We start from the raw sequence: 14,127 nt of genomic DNA, 5'->3' as shown, positions 1-14,127 counted from the left end.
TAAAACAACAATATTATTGTCAATTGCGTCTTTAAACTATGTAAACACATTCCTATTGAGGTGGAATATATTTTTTTGGTCCCTAGAGGTCTTTGTTGACAAAGTTTTTTTTTTAAATGTTATTGTATTTTATTTAACCTTTATTTAAACTAGGCAAGTCAGATAAGAACATATTCCTATTTACAATGACAGCTACATAGCAATTAGATTCCTGAGTATGAACTTATTACTGTCTCAAGTTTAAAAAAAATGATGTAAGTAATCTGTTGACCAATTACAATCAAGAGTAAGAGAAGATATAGGCCAAATGCGACAGGGACAGGTGACAAACGGGGACACCGACAAGCCCCTCTCAGAATAAAACCCAAGACATTCCGAGTGACGGCAGAAAGGAGGTGAGGAGGCCGTCACATACAACTCAGCCACTGATAGGACGAGTGTTTCAGGAATACAGATTGTGATTGGACATTGTGATGAAAACATCACTCCCTTCCTCCTCGTCGTGGAAAGAAATGGGACAGAGAGGAACGAGAGAGGAACGAAAGTGCCAGAGAGGGGACACCGCTTTCAATGACTGATGTTGAACACTTTCGCTTGGATAAAAGTGATTGTTTTTTTGGGGGACAAATACGTTACTAATTTCCAACAGGTAATTGTCTTACAACAACAAAAAATTATAATGAACGTGTGAGGAAGAGAATGGTGAAGATGTCCTCAAGAACAGAAAGACAATCAACTTGTTAACAGTCAGTTGAACTATATGAAAAACAGACAGATCGCTCAGGGGACAAAAGGGTACAACAACTACAAATAGCTGACATTTTTTTCCCCCACACATTTTCAACATTCAAAGACTGTGGTATTTATTACCAGCACTTTAGATAACTAGTTGTGAACTTTTTTTTTGCAGGAGCTTTCTGTCTAAATCGACTGTCTCTCAGATAGTAGTTAGCTATGTTTCCTCTAGACTCGACGTGGAACATTTCCTTTGCAGGTTGCGGCTTTTTGGGGATCTATCATATTGGTGTAGCGAGTTGTTTACTGGAACAGAGCCCTTTCCTAGTCCACAACGCCCGTCACATATACGGGGCATCGGCAGGGGCGCTCACCGCATCTGCGCTGGTCACCGGAGCGTGTTTAGGTAGGCAGCGCTGAACTTTACTCTAATTGTTACATAATCATTTGACGTGTGTGTGTGTGTGTGTGTGTGTGTGTGTGTGTGTGTGTGTGTGTGTGTGTGTGTGTGTGTGTGTGCCTTATTTTGCTGTCTGTCCTCTCTGTGCACTGTCTGTATGTTGATTGTCTACTGTCACCCACCCTGTTTCGCTTCATGTCTTCCTAGTGAAAGTAATACACATGAATGTTTTTCCCGTTGCCAACCATAGAAACACACTCCCGTGTGGCTCAGTTGGTAGAGCATGGTGCTTGCAACGTCAGTGTTGTGGGTTCGATTCCCACGGGGGACGAGTGCGGAAAAATAAAAATAATGTATGCATTCACGACTGTAAGTCGCTCTGGATAAGAGCGTCTGCTAAATGACTAAAATGTAAATAGAAACGACCTCTTATATTGTCACAGCATAATGTTACCATGACTTAGGCCTAATAATCTGTAACATACTGTATAATAAAAAATATTCTATCATTTTCTTGATTCCTCATCAGGTGAGGCAGGAGCCAACATCATTGATGTGGCTAAGGATGCCCGGAAGCGTTTCCTGGGGCCTATGCACCCATCCTTCAACCTGGTGAAGATCATGCGTAACATGCTGTATAAAACCCTGCCAGCCGATTCTCACCACAGTGCCACAGGGCGTCTCGGCATATCACTGACCAGGGTGACCGACGGAGAGAACGTCTTGGTGTCGCACTTCAACAGCAAAGAGGAACTGGTGCAGGTGAGGGTCTGAAAACATATTCTGACCGGAAATAAATGACCATTGAAACACATAGGACTGGTTTCACAGATTACACAGATTAAACCTGATCCTGATCCTGGACTAAAAAAAAATAAAAATAAATAAAAAACATTCTCCATGGAGATTCTATTCTATTGAAATAATCGCAGAGAAAAAATGTATGAAATGTATGGATTCACTACTGTAAGTCGCTCTGGATAAGAGCGTCTGCTAAATGACTGAAATGAAATGTAATGAAATAAGTTAACGCAGAACAAACATTTTGTGTAATTTGTCAGATGGTTGATTAACCTCTATGGGCTAGCGTCCCACCTACTCAACAGCCAGTTGAATCCTGTGGCGCGTTATTCATATACCTTAGAAATGCTATTACTTCAATTTTTCAAAAATATGACTATTTTACACCATTTTAAAGATAAGACTCTCGTTAATCTAACCACACTGTCCGATTTCAAAAAGGCTTTACAACGAAAGCAAAACATTAGATTATGTCAGCAGAGTACCCAGCCAGAAATAATCAGACACCCATTTTTCAAGCTAGCATATAATGTCACATAAACCCAAACCACAGCTAAATGTAGCACTAACCTTTGATGATCTTCATCAGATGACAACCCTAGGACATTATGTTATACAATACATGCATGTTTTGTTCAATCAAGTTCATATTTATATCAAAAAACAGCTTTTTACATTAGCATGTGACGTTCAGAACTAGCATACCCCCCGCAAACTTCCGGTGAATTTACTAAATTACTCATGATAAACGTTCACAAAAAGCATAACAATTATTTAAAGAACTATAGATACAGAACTCCTCTATGCACTCGATATGTCCGATTGTAAAATAGCTTTTCGGTGAAAGCACATTTTGCAATATTCTCAGTAGATAGCCCGGCATCACAAGGCTAGCTATTTAGACACCCAGCAAGTTTAGCACTCATCAAAGTCAGATTTACTATAAGAAAAATGTTATTACCTTTGTTGTCTTCGTCAGAATGCACTCCCAGGACTTCTACTTCAATAACAAATGTTGGTTTGGTCCAAAATAATCCATCGTTATATCCAAACAGTGGCGTTTTGTTCGTGCGTTCAAGACACTATCCTAAAGGGTAAATAAGGGTGGTGAGCATGGCGCAATTCGTGACAAAAAAATTCTAAATATTCCATTACCGTACTTCGAAGCATGTCAACCGCTGTTTAAAATCAATTTTTATGCCATTTTTCTCATAAAAAAGCAATAATATTCCGACCGGGAATCTGCGTTTAGGTAAACAGACAAAGGAAAAGAAAGCATTCGGTCGACGCGGGCACGCGCCTAAGCCCATAGTACTCTGAGTGGCCACTTGCCAAAAGCGATAAAGTGTTTCAGCCAGAGCCTGCCTCGATATCGTTCAGCTTTTTCCCGGGCTCTGAGACCCTATGGAAGCCGTAGGAAGTGTCACATTATTGCACAGATCCTGAGTCTTCAATAAAAAGAGCCAAGATGAAACACTACTTCTCAGACAGGCCACTTCCTGCTTGAAATCTTCTCAGGTTTTTGCCTGCCATATGAGTTCTGTTATACTCACAGACACCATTCAAACAGTTTTAGAAACTTAAGGGTGTTTTCTATCCAAAGCCAATAATTATATGCATATTCTAGTTACTGGGCAGGAGTAGTAACCAGATTAAATCGGGTACGTTTTTTATCCGGCTGTGTCAATACTGCCCCCTAGCCCTAACAGGTTAAGTTCTGGGTTCCATATGTGTTGAGAAGAGATTGTAACCGGAACAAGCTCCACCCTCTCTTTGCAAGTCTAAATGTCCCGTCTCCTTCCAAAATTTGAAAGATGCTAACAGTTGTGAAATCATGATTTTTTTCCAAAACTAAGGCTGCTTGTTATCTGACACATCCCGTAGTATCACGACTAGTGCTGATACGGTGACCATATTACCGCCACACCGGCGGTCACGAGTCATGAAGCCAGTCAAATTCCACGTGATCGTTTAGTCACTTTAATTAGGCTTCTCCAAGCTCTGATGCTGCTGATGGTCATTAGTAACCTACCAAACTTGCTAACTGCCTGGTACTCAGCACTCTATTGTCCCTCTAATCACTCTGACATCAATGCAAATGTAATCAAAAATCTAATCAAACACTTCATGAGAGCCCGTGAGCTCATGTTGCGCAACATTTCTATAGGCTGTGCAATTGCGGGAGAAAACAGAGTGATGGCCTCTAATAAAAAGAGGAGGATCCCAACAGATATATATTCTATATTTATTTCTCAACATTACTAATATTAAGCACATTGCTTCTCTTTACAACAGGAATATAGCCTAATACATACAGTTGAAGTCAGAAGTTTACATACACTTAGGTTGGAGTCATTAAAACTCGTTTTTCAACCACTCCACAAATTTCTTGTTAACAAACTATAGTTTTGGCAAGTCGGTTAGGACATCTACTTTGTGCATGACACAAGTAATTTTTCCAACAGACAGATTATAGATTACAGACAGATTATTTCACTTATAATTCACTGTATCACAATTCCAGTGGGTCAGAAGTTTACATACATTAAGTTGACTGGGCCTTTAAACAGCTAGGAAAATTACAGAAAATGATGCCATGGCTTCTGATAGGCTAATTGACATAATTTGAGTCAATTGGAGGTGTACCTGTGGATGTATTTTAAGGCCTACCTTCGAACTCAGTGCCTCTTTGCTTGACATCATGGGGAAATCAAAAGAAATCAGCCAAGACCTCCACAAGTCTGGTTCATCCTTGGGAGCAATTTCCAAACGCCTGAAGGTACCACGTTCATCTGTACAAACAATAGTACGCAAGTATAAACACCATGGGACCACGCAGCCGTCATACCGCTCAGGAAGGAGACACGTTATGTCTCCTAGAGATGAACGTACTTTGGTGCGAAAAGTGCAAATCAATCCCAGAACAACAGCAAAGGACCTTGTGAAGATGCTGGAGGAAACAGGTACAAAGTATCTGTATCCACAGTAAAACAAGTCCTATATCGACATAACCTGAAAGGCTGCTCAGCAAGGAAGAAGCCACTGCTCCAAAACTGCCATAAAAAAGCCAGACTATGGTTTGTAACTGCATATGGGGACAAAGATCATACTTTCTGGATAAATGTCCTCTGGTCTGATGAAACAAAAATAGAACTGTTTAGGCATAATGACCATCGTTATATTTGGAGTAAAAAGGGGGAGGCTTGCTAGCCAAATAACACCCTTCCAACCGTGAAGCACGGGGGAGGCAGCATCATGTTGTGGGGGTGCTTTGCTTCAGGAGGGACTGGTGCACTTCACAAATGGACAATGACCCCAAGCATACTTCCAAAGTTGTGGCAAAATGACTTAAGGACAACAAAGTCAATATACTGGAGTGGCCATCACAAAGCCCTGACCTCAATCCTATAGACAATTTGTGGGCAGAACTGAAAAAGTGTTTGCGAGCAAGGAGGCCTACAAACCTGACTCAGTTACACCAGCTCTGTCAGGAGGAATGGGACAAAATTCACCCAACTTATTGTGGGAAGCTTGTGGAAGGCTACCCGAAACATTTGACACAAGTTAAACAATTTAAAGGCAACGCTACCAAATACTAATTGAGTGTATGTAAACTTCTGACCCACTGGGAATGTGATGAAAGAAATAAAAGCTGAAATAAATAATTCTCTCTACTATTATTCTGACATTTCACATTCTTAAAATAAAGTGGTGATCCTAACTGACCTAAGACAGGGAATTTTTACTAGGATTAAATGTCAGGAATTGTTAAAAAACTGAGTTTAAATGTATTTTGCTAAGGTGCATGTAAACTTCTGACTTCAACTGTATATTATTTAGTAAATGTAAAGACAAGATTAAATCAAGAATAGTCTGATGTGTGACAATATTAGCTTATCGCTTGTTAATTATATATTATCACTTGTGAATGAAGCCTAGCATAAGAAACAATGCCTTTTTTTTGCAACTTGTTCAAATCATAGTCCCACACCTCATGTAGCCTAGCCCATAGGCCTATATGTTTTAATAAGGTTAGTATCACACCTCATGTAGCCTAGCCCATAGTCCTATATGTTATAATGAGGTTAGTAGCCCATAGTCCTATATGTTTTAATAAGGTTAGTATCACACCTCATGTAGCCTAGCCCATAGTCCTATATGTTATAATGAGGTTAGTAGCCCATAGTCCTATATGTTTTAATAAGGTTTGTATCACACCTCATGTAGCCTAGCCCATAGTCCTATATGTTTTAATAAGGTTTATATCACAACTAAAGTAGCCAAATAACTTCTTAAAATTAAGAACATTAATCTGCTTTACAATGAGTGTAGAGCCAAACTTGGCATACATTTTTATTTATTTTTATATTTTGATGAACCTTTATTTAATATAGTTTCACGTTTGGGGAAGATAATTTTCACCATTAAAATGCACTTTTATAATAAAAGCATTACATGCATAATCACATTTGCAGTCACTTTTGATAATGGTGTTTTCAGCTAATGGAACATTTGCGCTTATATCCTACTGCCGTGTCCGCTTCGCTGTGCTTATAATGTGAAGAAATAGCCTCATAGTTGATCAATATTTTAAGCTAAACGTTTCGATCTGTTGCGTCAGCCACAATTTCATAAAAAAAAGGTTTTTATTAATTTGGGGTCAATCGCATCCCACCATTGTCCCAGAATATGTTCTTAATATTTATTTCTCGCACAGAATAGAATAGGTTGACTTTTGTCCTATGGGGAATAGTAGATTGACATAGGCTAGTGCTTTTGCTGTTCGTTAGGACTACTCATCTTGTTGGCCGACGAAAAATACATCTTCAATATGCACCTCGGAATCGGATAAGGACGCGCGATCGCGTGATGGAGAGCGATGTCAGCTCTCTCAGGGAGAAGGGCACAACGCAGCTCTCTCAGGGAGAAGGGCACAACGCAGCTCTCTCAGGGAGAAGGGCACAACGCAGCTCTCTCAGGGAGAAGGGCACAACGCAGCTCTCTCAGGGAGAAGGGCACAACGCAGCTCTCTCAGGGGGAAGGGCACAACGCAGCTCTCTCAGGGGGAAGGGCACAATGCAGCTCTCCAGGTCACAAAAGGAATGGATACATTTTTTTTAGGGGCCATTACGGCCACAAAGGGGATGCCGCCGTGAAATTCGAGGCATTATCAAGGGTTTGTCAAAGTGTGAATGAGCGACTGATGAAGTGTGTTCAGCCTGCACAAAAAAAAAACTAAGCGGAGTCTCATGCCTTTCATGTGACTTTTTTCAAATCATCATTAGAGTCTCATCATGCAGCCTTAGAATGTATTAAACATCAAAACATATAGCCCAACGTTTGTAGAACAACTAAAGTTACATTAATAACTATAGATTAAGCATATAGGAATACTTATTTCTTTGTTATCCGCTCAACACAGAATAGCTGCATGTGCGCACTCCCTCGGAAATCGTTTGGAGAAAATATTAAGATTTTATTCAGCTTTGTTCAATTGTATTCTTCATAATATAAAATAATGTAAAAATAATTCCATGGAATTCTAAGCAAATCTTTTCTGCTAAATGAACTAGTGTAGCCTACAGCCATATGGAATAGCCAGATCAGGGCCGAACGAAAGGACAACTCAGAATATTCTGTTCTTCTGAAATAAACGACATTTTCTTCATATCATAATGCTTCTTTAGGCCTGTCTAAAATAAATAATGGATTTATTGTGAAGGTCTAGGCTATATTACATGGATTTATTCGACTTTTTTAAATGCTTTTGTAGGCTGTGTGTGGAGTCCAGGAGATGCTAAATTTGTTTATGTTAATTAAACGGTCAATTACCGTGACACTGACCAGTTATTTGCTTCACAATCACCTGCTGATGAAATTTCGTGACCGCCACAAGTCAGGACAGTTCTATGGTAACTTCTTTGTCTATGTAGTCTGTCTGAGAGATTACTATTGGAAGGGATTTTTAGTCCAGACTAGGTTTCACCTCTGTTTGGGAAAGCGGCCCCACAGAGAGCTCGTTTTGAGACTGCCACAGATCACGAAACATCTCATAATCATAATGCTGGATAAATATATAGCCTACACCTTCACAATAAATATATAGCCTACACCTTCACAATAAATATATAGCCTACACCTTCACAATAAATATATAGCCTACACCTTCACAATAAATATATAGCCTACACCTTCACAATAAATATATAGCCTACACCTTCACAATAAATATATAGCCTACACCTTCACAATAAATATATAGCCTACACCTTCACAATAAATAAACAATAAATATAAATATAGCCTACACCTTCACAATAAATATATAGCCTACACCTTCACAATAAATATATAGCCTACACCTTCACAATAAATAAACAATAAATATAAATATATAGCCTACACCTTCACAATAAATAAACAATAAATATAAATATATAGCCTACACCTTCACAATAAATAAACAATAAATATAAATATATAGCCTACACCTTCACAATAAATATATAGCCTACACCTTCACAATAAATATATAGCCTACACCTTCACAATAAATAAACAATAAATATAAATATAGCCTACACCTTCACTATAAATAAACAATAAATATAAATATAGCCTACAATAAATATAGCCTACACCTTCACAATAAATAAACAATAAATATAAATATAGCCTACACCTTCACAATAAATAAACAATAAATATAAATATAGCCTACACCTTCACAATAAATAAACAATAAATATAAATATAGCCTACAACTTCACAATAAATAAACAATAAATATAAATATAGCCTACACCTTCACAATAAATAAACAATAAATATAAATATATAGCCTACACCTTCACAATAAATAAACAATAAATATAAATATATAGCCTACACCTTCACAATAAATAAACAATAAATATAAATATAGCCTACACCTTCACAATAAATAAACAATAAATATAAATATAGCCTACAATAAATATAGCCTACACCTTCACAATAAATAAACAATAAATATAAATATAGCCTACAATAAATATAGCCTACACCTTCACAATAAATAAACAATAAATATAAATATAGCCTACAATAAATATAGCCTACACCTTCACAATAAATAAACAATAAATATAAATATAGCCTACACCTTCACAATAAATAAACAATAAATATAAATATAGCCTACACCTTCACAATAAATAAACAATAAATATAAATATAGCCTACAATAAATATAGCCTACACCTTCACAATAAATCCATGATTTATTTGAGTTTTAAAAACATTGACTTGCTGGTAAAACTATCTTGTGAATTTATGCTGATTTGCATGAATACTGAGAAATGTAGGTATAGGCTAACTATTATCGAGACGACAGGCACAGATCATTAAGCATCTTATAGCTATAAAACCCAGATATTGATATAACCACTCCCACTGACTCATTGACCTATTGCACGTGAGCGTCTCAAGTACTCACCTAGAGCCAAAGTATGTTCTGAACTGAAACTGCTGGTCGGCATTAAACCCTGAGACGGTCGATTACAACGTCACCGATCGAGATGCTGACACACAACACCATGAAATTGTGCCACACACACACACACACACACACACACACACACACACACACACACACACACACACACACACACACACACACACACACACACACATGATGTGTTGTGTTCTTTATCCAGGCCTGTGTACTAGACTCATCATAATGTGTTCTGATCCAGGCCTGTGTACTAGACTCATCATAATGTGTTCTGATCCAGGCCTGTGTACTAGACTCATCATAATGTGTTCTGATCCAGGCCTGTGTACTAGACTCATCATAATGTGTTCTGATCCAGGCCTGTGTACCGGACTCATCATAATGTGTTCTGATCCAGGCCTGTGTACTAGACTCATCATAATGTGTTCTGATCCAGGCCTGTGTACCGGACTCATCATAATGTGTTCTGATCCAGGCCTGTGTACTAGACTCATCATAATGTGTTCTGATCCAGGCCTGTGTACTAGACTCATCATAATGTATTGTGTTCTGATCCAGGCCTGTGTACTAGACTCATCATAATGTGTTCTGATCCAGGCCTGTGTACTAGACTCATCATAATGTGTTCTGATCCAGGCCTGTGTACTAGACTCATCATAATGTATTGTGTTCTGATCCAGGCCTGTGTACTAGACTCATCATAATGTGTTCTGATCCAGGCCTGTGTACCGGACTCATCATAATGTGTTCTGATCCAGGCCTGTGTACTAGACTCATCATAATGTGTTCTGATCCAGGCCTGTGTACTAGACTCATCATAATGTGTTCTGATCCAGGCCTGTGTACTAGACTCATCATAATGTATTGTGTTCTGATCCAGGCCTGTGTCTGCAGCGCCTACATCCCTGTGTACTGTGGACTGATCCCTCCTACACTGCAGGGTGTGGTGAGTACAACTCCCTTGTTATTGGTTGTCACTTTCTGAAGTGTAATTTTATATTTGATGTTTACGATAAAGACCATTCTGGTGTTCCATCTTGGACATATAGTGGGAATTCTTCTTATCATTGGTTAAGTGGATTTTACACAACACAAACATACTGAGCACCATTTGAAAACAGATACTTTCCTGTCTCCAAAACAAATCACATGTATGGTGCAAAAATGAGTTTTGAGAAAGCACAGCTGTTGTCAGTAGAGACCGTTTTAGAACAGATGTAATCCTTTTCTAAATTAATTGTTGGCTCTCTCCTCTCCTTGACTCTTATTGGTCAAGCTCTCCCTTTTCTTCACTGTGATTGGTCAAGCTCTAGGTCCGTCCAGCCTATTGACCTTTAATCCCGTTCCCTGACTATGGTTTCCTTGTATTGTTGTTGTCCTTCTTCTTGGCTCAGGGAGAGACAGTTCTCTACTCTTCAATCTCCTCTACCCTCCTGCTCTCTCCTCTACCCTCTCCTGTCTGTCTCTTCTCCTCCTCTACCCTCCCTCTCCTGTCTGTCTCTTCTCCTCCTCTACCCTCCCTCTCCTGTCTGTCTGTCTCTTCTCCTCCTCTACCTTCTCCTGTCTGTCTCCTCTCCTCCTCTATCCTCTCCTGTCTGTCTCTTCTCCTCCTCTACCCTCCCTCTCCTGTCTGTCTCTTCTCCTCCTCTACCCTCTCCTGTCTGTCTCTTCTCCTCCTCTACCCTCTCCTGTCTGTCTCTTCTCCTCCTCTACCCTCCCTCTCCTGTCTGTCTCTTCTCCTCCTCTACCCTCTCCTGTCTGTCTCTTCTCCTCCTCTACCCTCTCCTGTCTGTCTCTTCTCCTCCTCTACCCTCCCTCTCCTGTCTGTCTCTTCTCCTCCTCTACCCTCCCTCTCCTGTCTGTCTGTCTCTTCTCCTCCTCTACCTTCTCCTGTCTGTCTCTTCTCCTCCTCTACCCTCTCCTGTCTGTCTCTTCTCCTCCTCTACCCTCTCCTGTCTGTCTCTTCTCCTCCTCTACCCTCTCCTGTCTGTCTCTTCTCCTCCTCTACCCTCTCCTGTCTGTCTCTTCTCCTCCTCTATCCTCCCTCTCCTGTCTGTCTCTTCTCCTCCTCTACCCTCTCCTGTCTGTCTCTTCTCCTCCTCTACCCTCCCTCTCCTGTCTGTCTCTTCTCCTCCTCTACCCTCTCCTGTCTGTCTCTTCTCCTCCTCTACCCTCTCCTGTCTGTCTCTTCTCCTCCTCTACCCTCCCTCTCCTGTCTGTCTCTTCTCCTCCTCTACCCTCTCCTGTCTGTCTCTTCTCCTCCTCTACCCTCTCCTGTCTGTCTCTTCTCCTCCTCTACCTTCTCCTGTCTGTCTCTTCTCCTCCTCTACCCTCTCCTGTCTGTCTCTTCTCCTCCTCTACCCTCCCTCTCCTGTCTGTCTGTCTCTTCTCCTCCTCTATCCTCCCTCTCCTGTCTGTCTCTTCTCCTCCTCTACCTTCTCCTGTCTGTCTCTTCTCCTCCTCTACCCTCCCTCTCCTGTCTGTCTCTTCTCCTCCTCTACCCTCCCTCTCCTGTCTGTCTCTTCTCCTCCTCTACCCTCCCTCTCCTGTCTGTCTCTTCTCCTCCTCTACCCTCTCCTGTCTGTCTCTTCTCCTCCTCTACCCTCCCTCTCCTGTCTGTCTCTTCTCCTCCTCTACCCTCTCCTGTCTGTCTCTTCTCCTCCTCTACCCTCCCTCTCCTGTCTGTCTCTTCTCCTCCTCTACCCTCCCTCTCCTGTCTGTCTCTTCTCCTCCTCTACCCTCTCCTGTCTGTCTCTTCTCCTCCTCTATCCTCCCTCTCCTGTCTGTCTCTTCTCCTCCTCTACCCTCTCCTGTCTGTCTCTTCTCCTCCTCTACCCTCTCCTGTCTGTCTCTTCTCCTCCTCTACCCTCCCTCTCCTGTCTGTCTCTTCTCCTCCTCTACCCTCTCCTGTCTGTCTCTTCTCCTCCTCTACCCTCTCCTGTCTGTCTCTTCTCCTCCTCTACCTTCTCCTGTCTGTCTCTTCTCCTCCTCTACCCTCTCCTGTCTGTCTCTTCTCCTCCTCTATCCTCTCCTGTCTGTCTCTTCTCCTCCTCTACCCTCTCCTGTCTGTCTCTTCTCCTCCTCTACCCTCTCCTGTCTGTCTCTTCTCCTCCTCTACCCTCTCCTGTCTGTCTCTTCTCCTCCTCTACCCTCTCCTGTCTGTCTCTTCTCCTCCTCTACCCTCTCCTGTCTGTCTCTTCTCCTCCTCTACCCTCTCCTGTCTGTCTCTTCTCCTCCTCTACCCTCCCTCTCCTGTCTGTCTCTTCTCCTCCTCTACCCTCCCTCTCCTGTCTGTCTCTTCTCCTCCTCTACCCTCCCTCTTCCTCTCTGGGTGGAGGCCTCTCGCTCTATTTCTGGAAGGTTATCTTTCTCTCCGTCCGTTCTCACGGTTGAACGACACACGTGACATGTGATTTGTCTTTGACTTTACAGTTCAATCAATTTAGACTTAAGTCATAAAGGCACAGTTTCACACAGTAATGTTTTGGCCAGGACTCTAGCTAACTTTCTAACAAGGATTAGATTACATTTGACATCAGTGTTTGTCTTTGGGAAGTGTGTGTGTGTGTGTGTGTGTGTGGTGTGTGGTGTGTGTGTGTGTGTGTGTGTGTGTGTGTGTGTGTGTGTGTGTGTGTGTGTGTGTGTGTGTGTGTGTGTGTGTGTGTGTGAACCTAACTCCAGACCTGAGGACCAATGTGACAGTGCCACATTTATGAGCGTGTTGGCAGAGATTTGAAGGTTGTCCTCTCCTCTGCTGTCCTCGTGCTGGCTGGACACTGGGCCTGACGTCACTATAGACACTATCAACTGACAACACTTCACATGCCTCCCACAAGCACTTTTACCATATACCCTCTAGTATGTTTTTACTTTTACAGTATACACTCTAGTATGTTGTCACTTTTACCATATACACCCTAGTATGTCGTTACTTTTACCATATACACCCTAGTAGATTTTTACTTTTACCATATACACCCTAGTATATTGTTACTTTTACCATATACACCCCAGTATATTGTTACTTTTACCATATACACCCTAGTATATTGTTACTTTTACCATATACACCCTAGTATATTGTTACTTTTACCATATACACCCTAGTATATTGTTACTTTTACCATATACACCCTAGTATATTGTTACTTTTACCATATACACCCCAGTATATTGTTACTTTTACCATATACACCCTAGTATATTGTTACTTTTACCATATACACCCCAGTATATTGTTACTTTTACCATATACACCCTAGTAGATTTTTACTTTTACCGTATATACCCTAGTATGTTGTTACTTTTACAGTACACACCCTAATAGAGTTTTTCTTTTACCGTATACACCCTAGTAGATTTTTACTTTTACCGTATACACCCTAGTAGATCTTTACTTTTACTGTATACACCCAAGAATGTGAAATGTCAGAATAATAGCGGAGAGAATGATTTATTTCAGCTTTTATTTCTTTCATCACATTCTGTCAGTCTGTCGGAAGTTTACATACATTCAATTAGTATTTGGTAGCATTGCCTTTAAATTGTTTAACTTGGGTCAAACGTTTCGGGTAGCCTTCCACAAACTTGCCACAATAAGTTGGGTGAATTTTGGCCCATTCCTCCTGACAGAGCTGGTGTAACTGAGTCAGGTTTGTAGGCCTCCTTGCTTGCACACACTTTTTTAGTTCTGCCC

General features: G+C 40.8%; 1 protein-coding gene across 2 annotated transcripts in view; it reads left to right on the top strand.

Moving 5' to 3' along the window:
* The first annotated feature begins 493 nt into the window (after positions 1-493).
* pnpla2 (patatin-like phospholipase domain containing 2) overlaps positions 494-14,127 on the top strand; it is a 33,914-nt gene continuing 20,280 nt past the window's right edge. Inside the window, exons 1-4 of one of the 2 annotated variants that reach the window (XM_045688670.1) lie at positions 494-649; positions 911-1,141; positions 1,665-1,897; positions 10,312-10,377. In XM_045688670.1, coding sequence (XP_045544626.1) covers positions 955-1,141; positions 1,665-1,897; positions 10,312-10,377 — 486 coding nt within the window. In that variant the 5' untranslated portion in view covers positions 494-649; positions 911-954. Of the gene's footprint in view, positions 1,142-1,664; positions 1,898-10,311; positions 10,378-14,127 lie in introns of both variants that reach the window. The other variant, XR_006757128.1, reaches the window with a different exon arrangement.

Source organism: Salmo salar, chromosome ssa10 (assembly GCF_905237065.1).
Source record: "Salmo salar chromosome ssa10, Ssal_v3.1, whole genome shotgun sequence".
Taxonomy (NCBI): domain Eukaryota; kingdom Metazoa; phylum Chordata; class Actinopteri; order Salmoniformes; family Salmonidae; genus Salmo; species Salmo salar.
The sequence above is the reverse complement of the archived record's forward strand: the minus strand, read 5'-3'. Positions and strand labels throughout refer to the sequence as shown.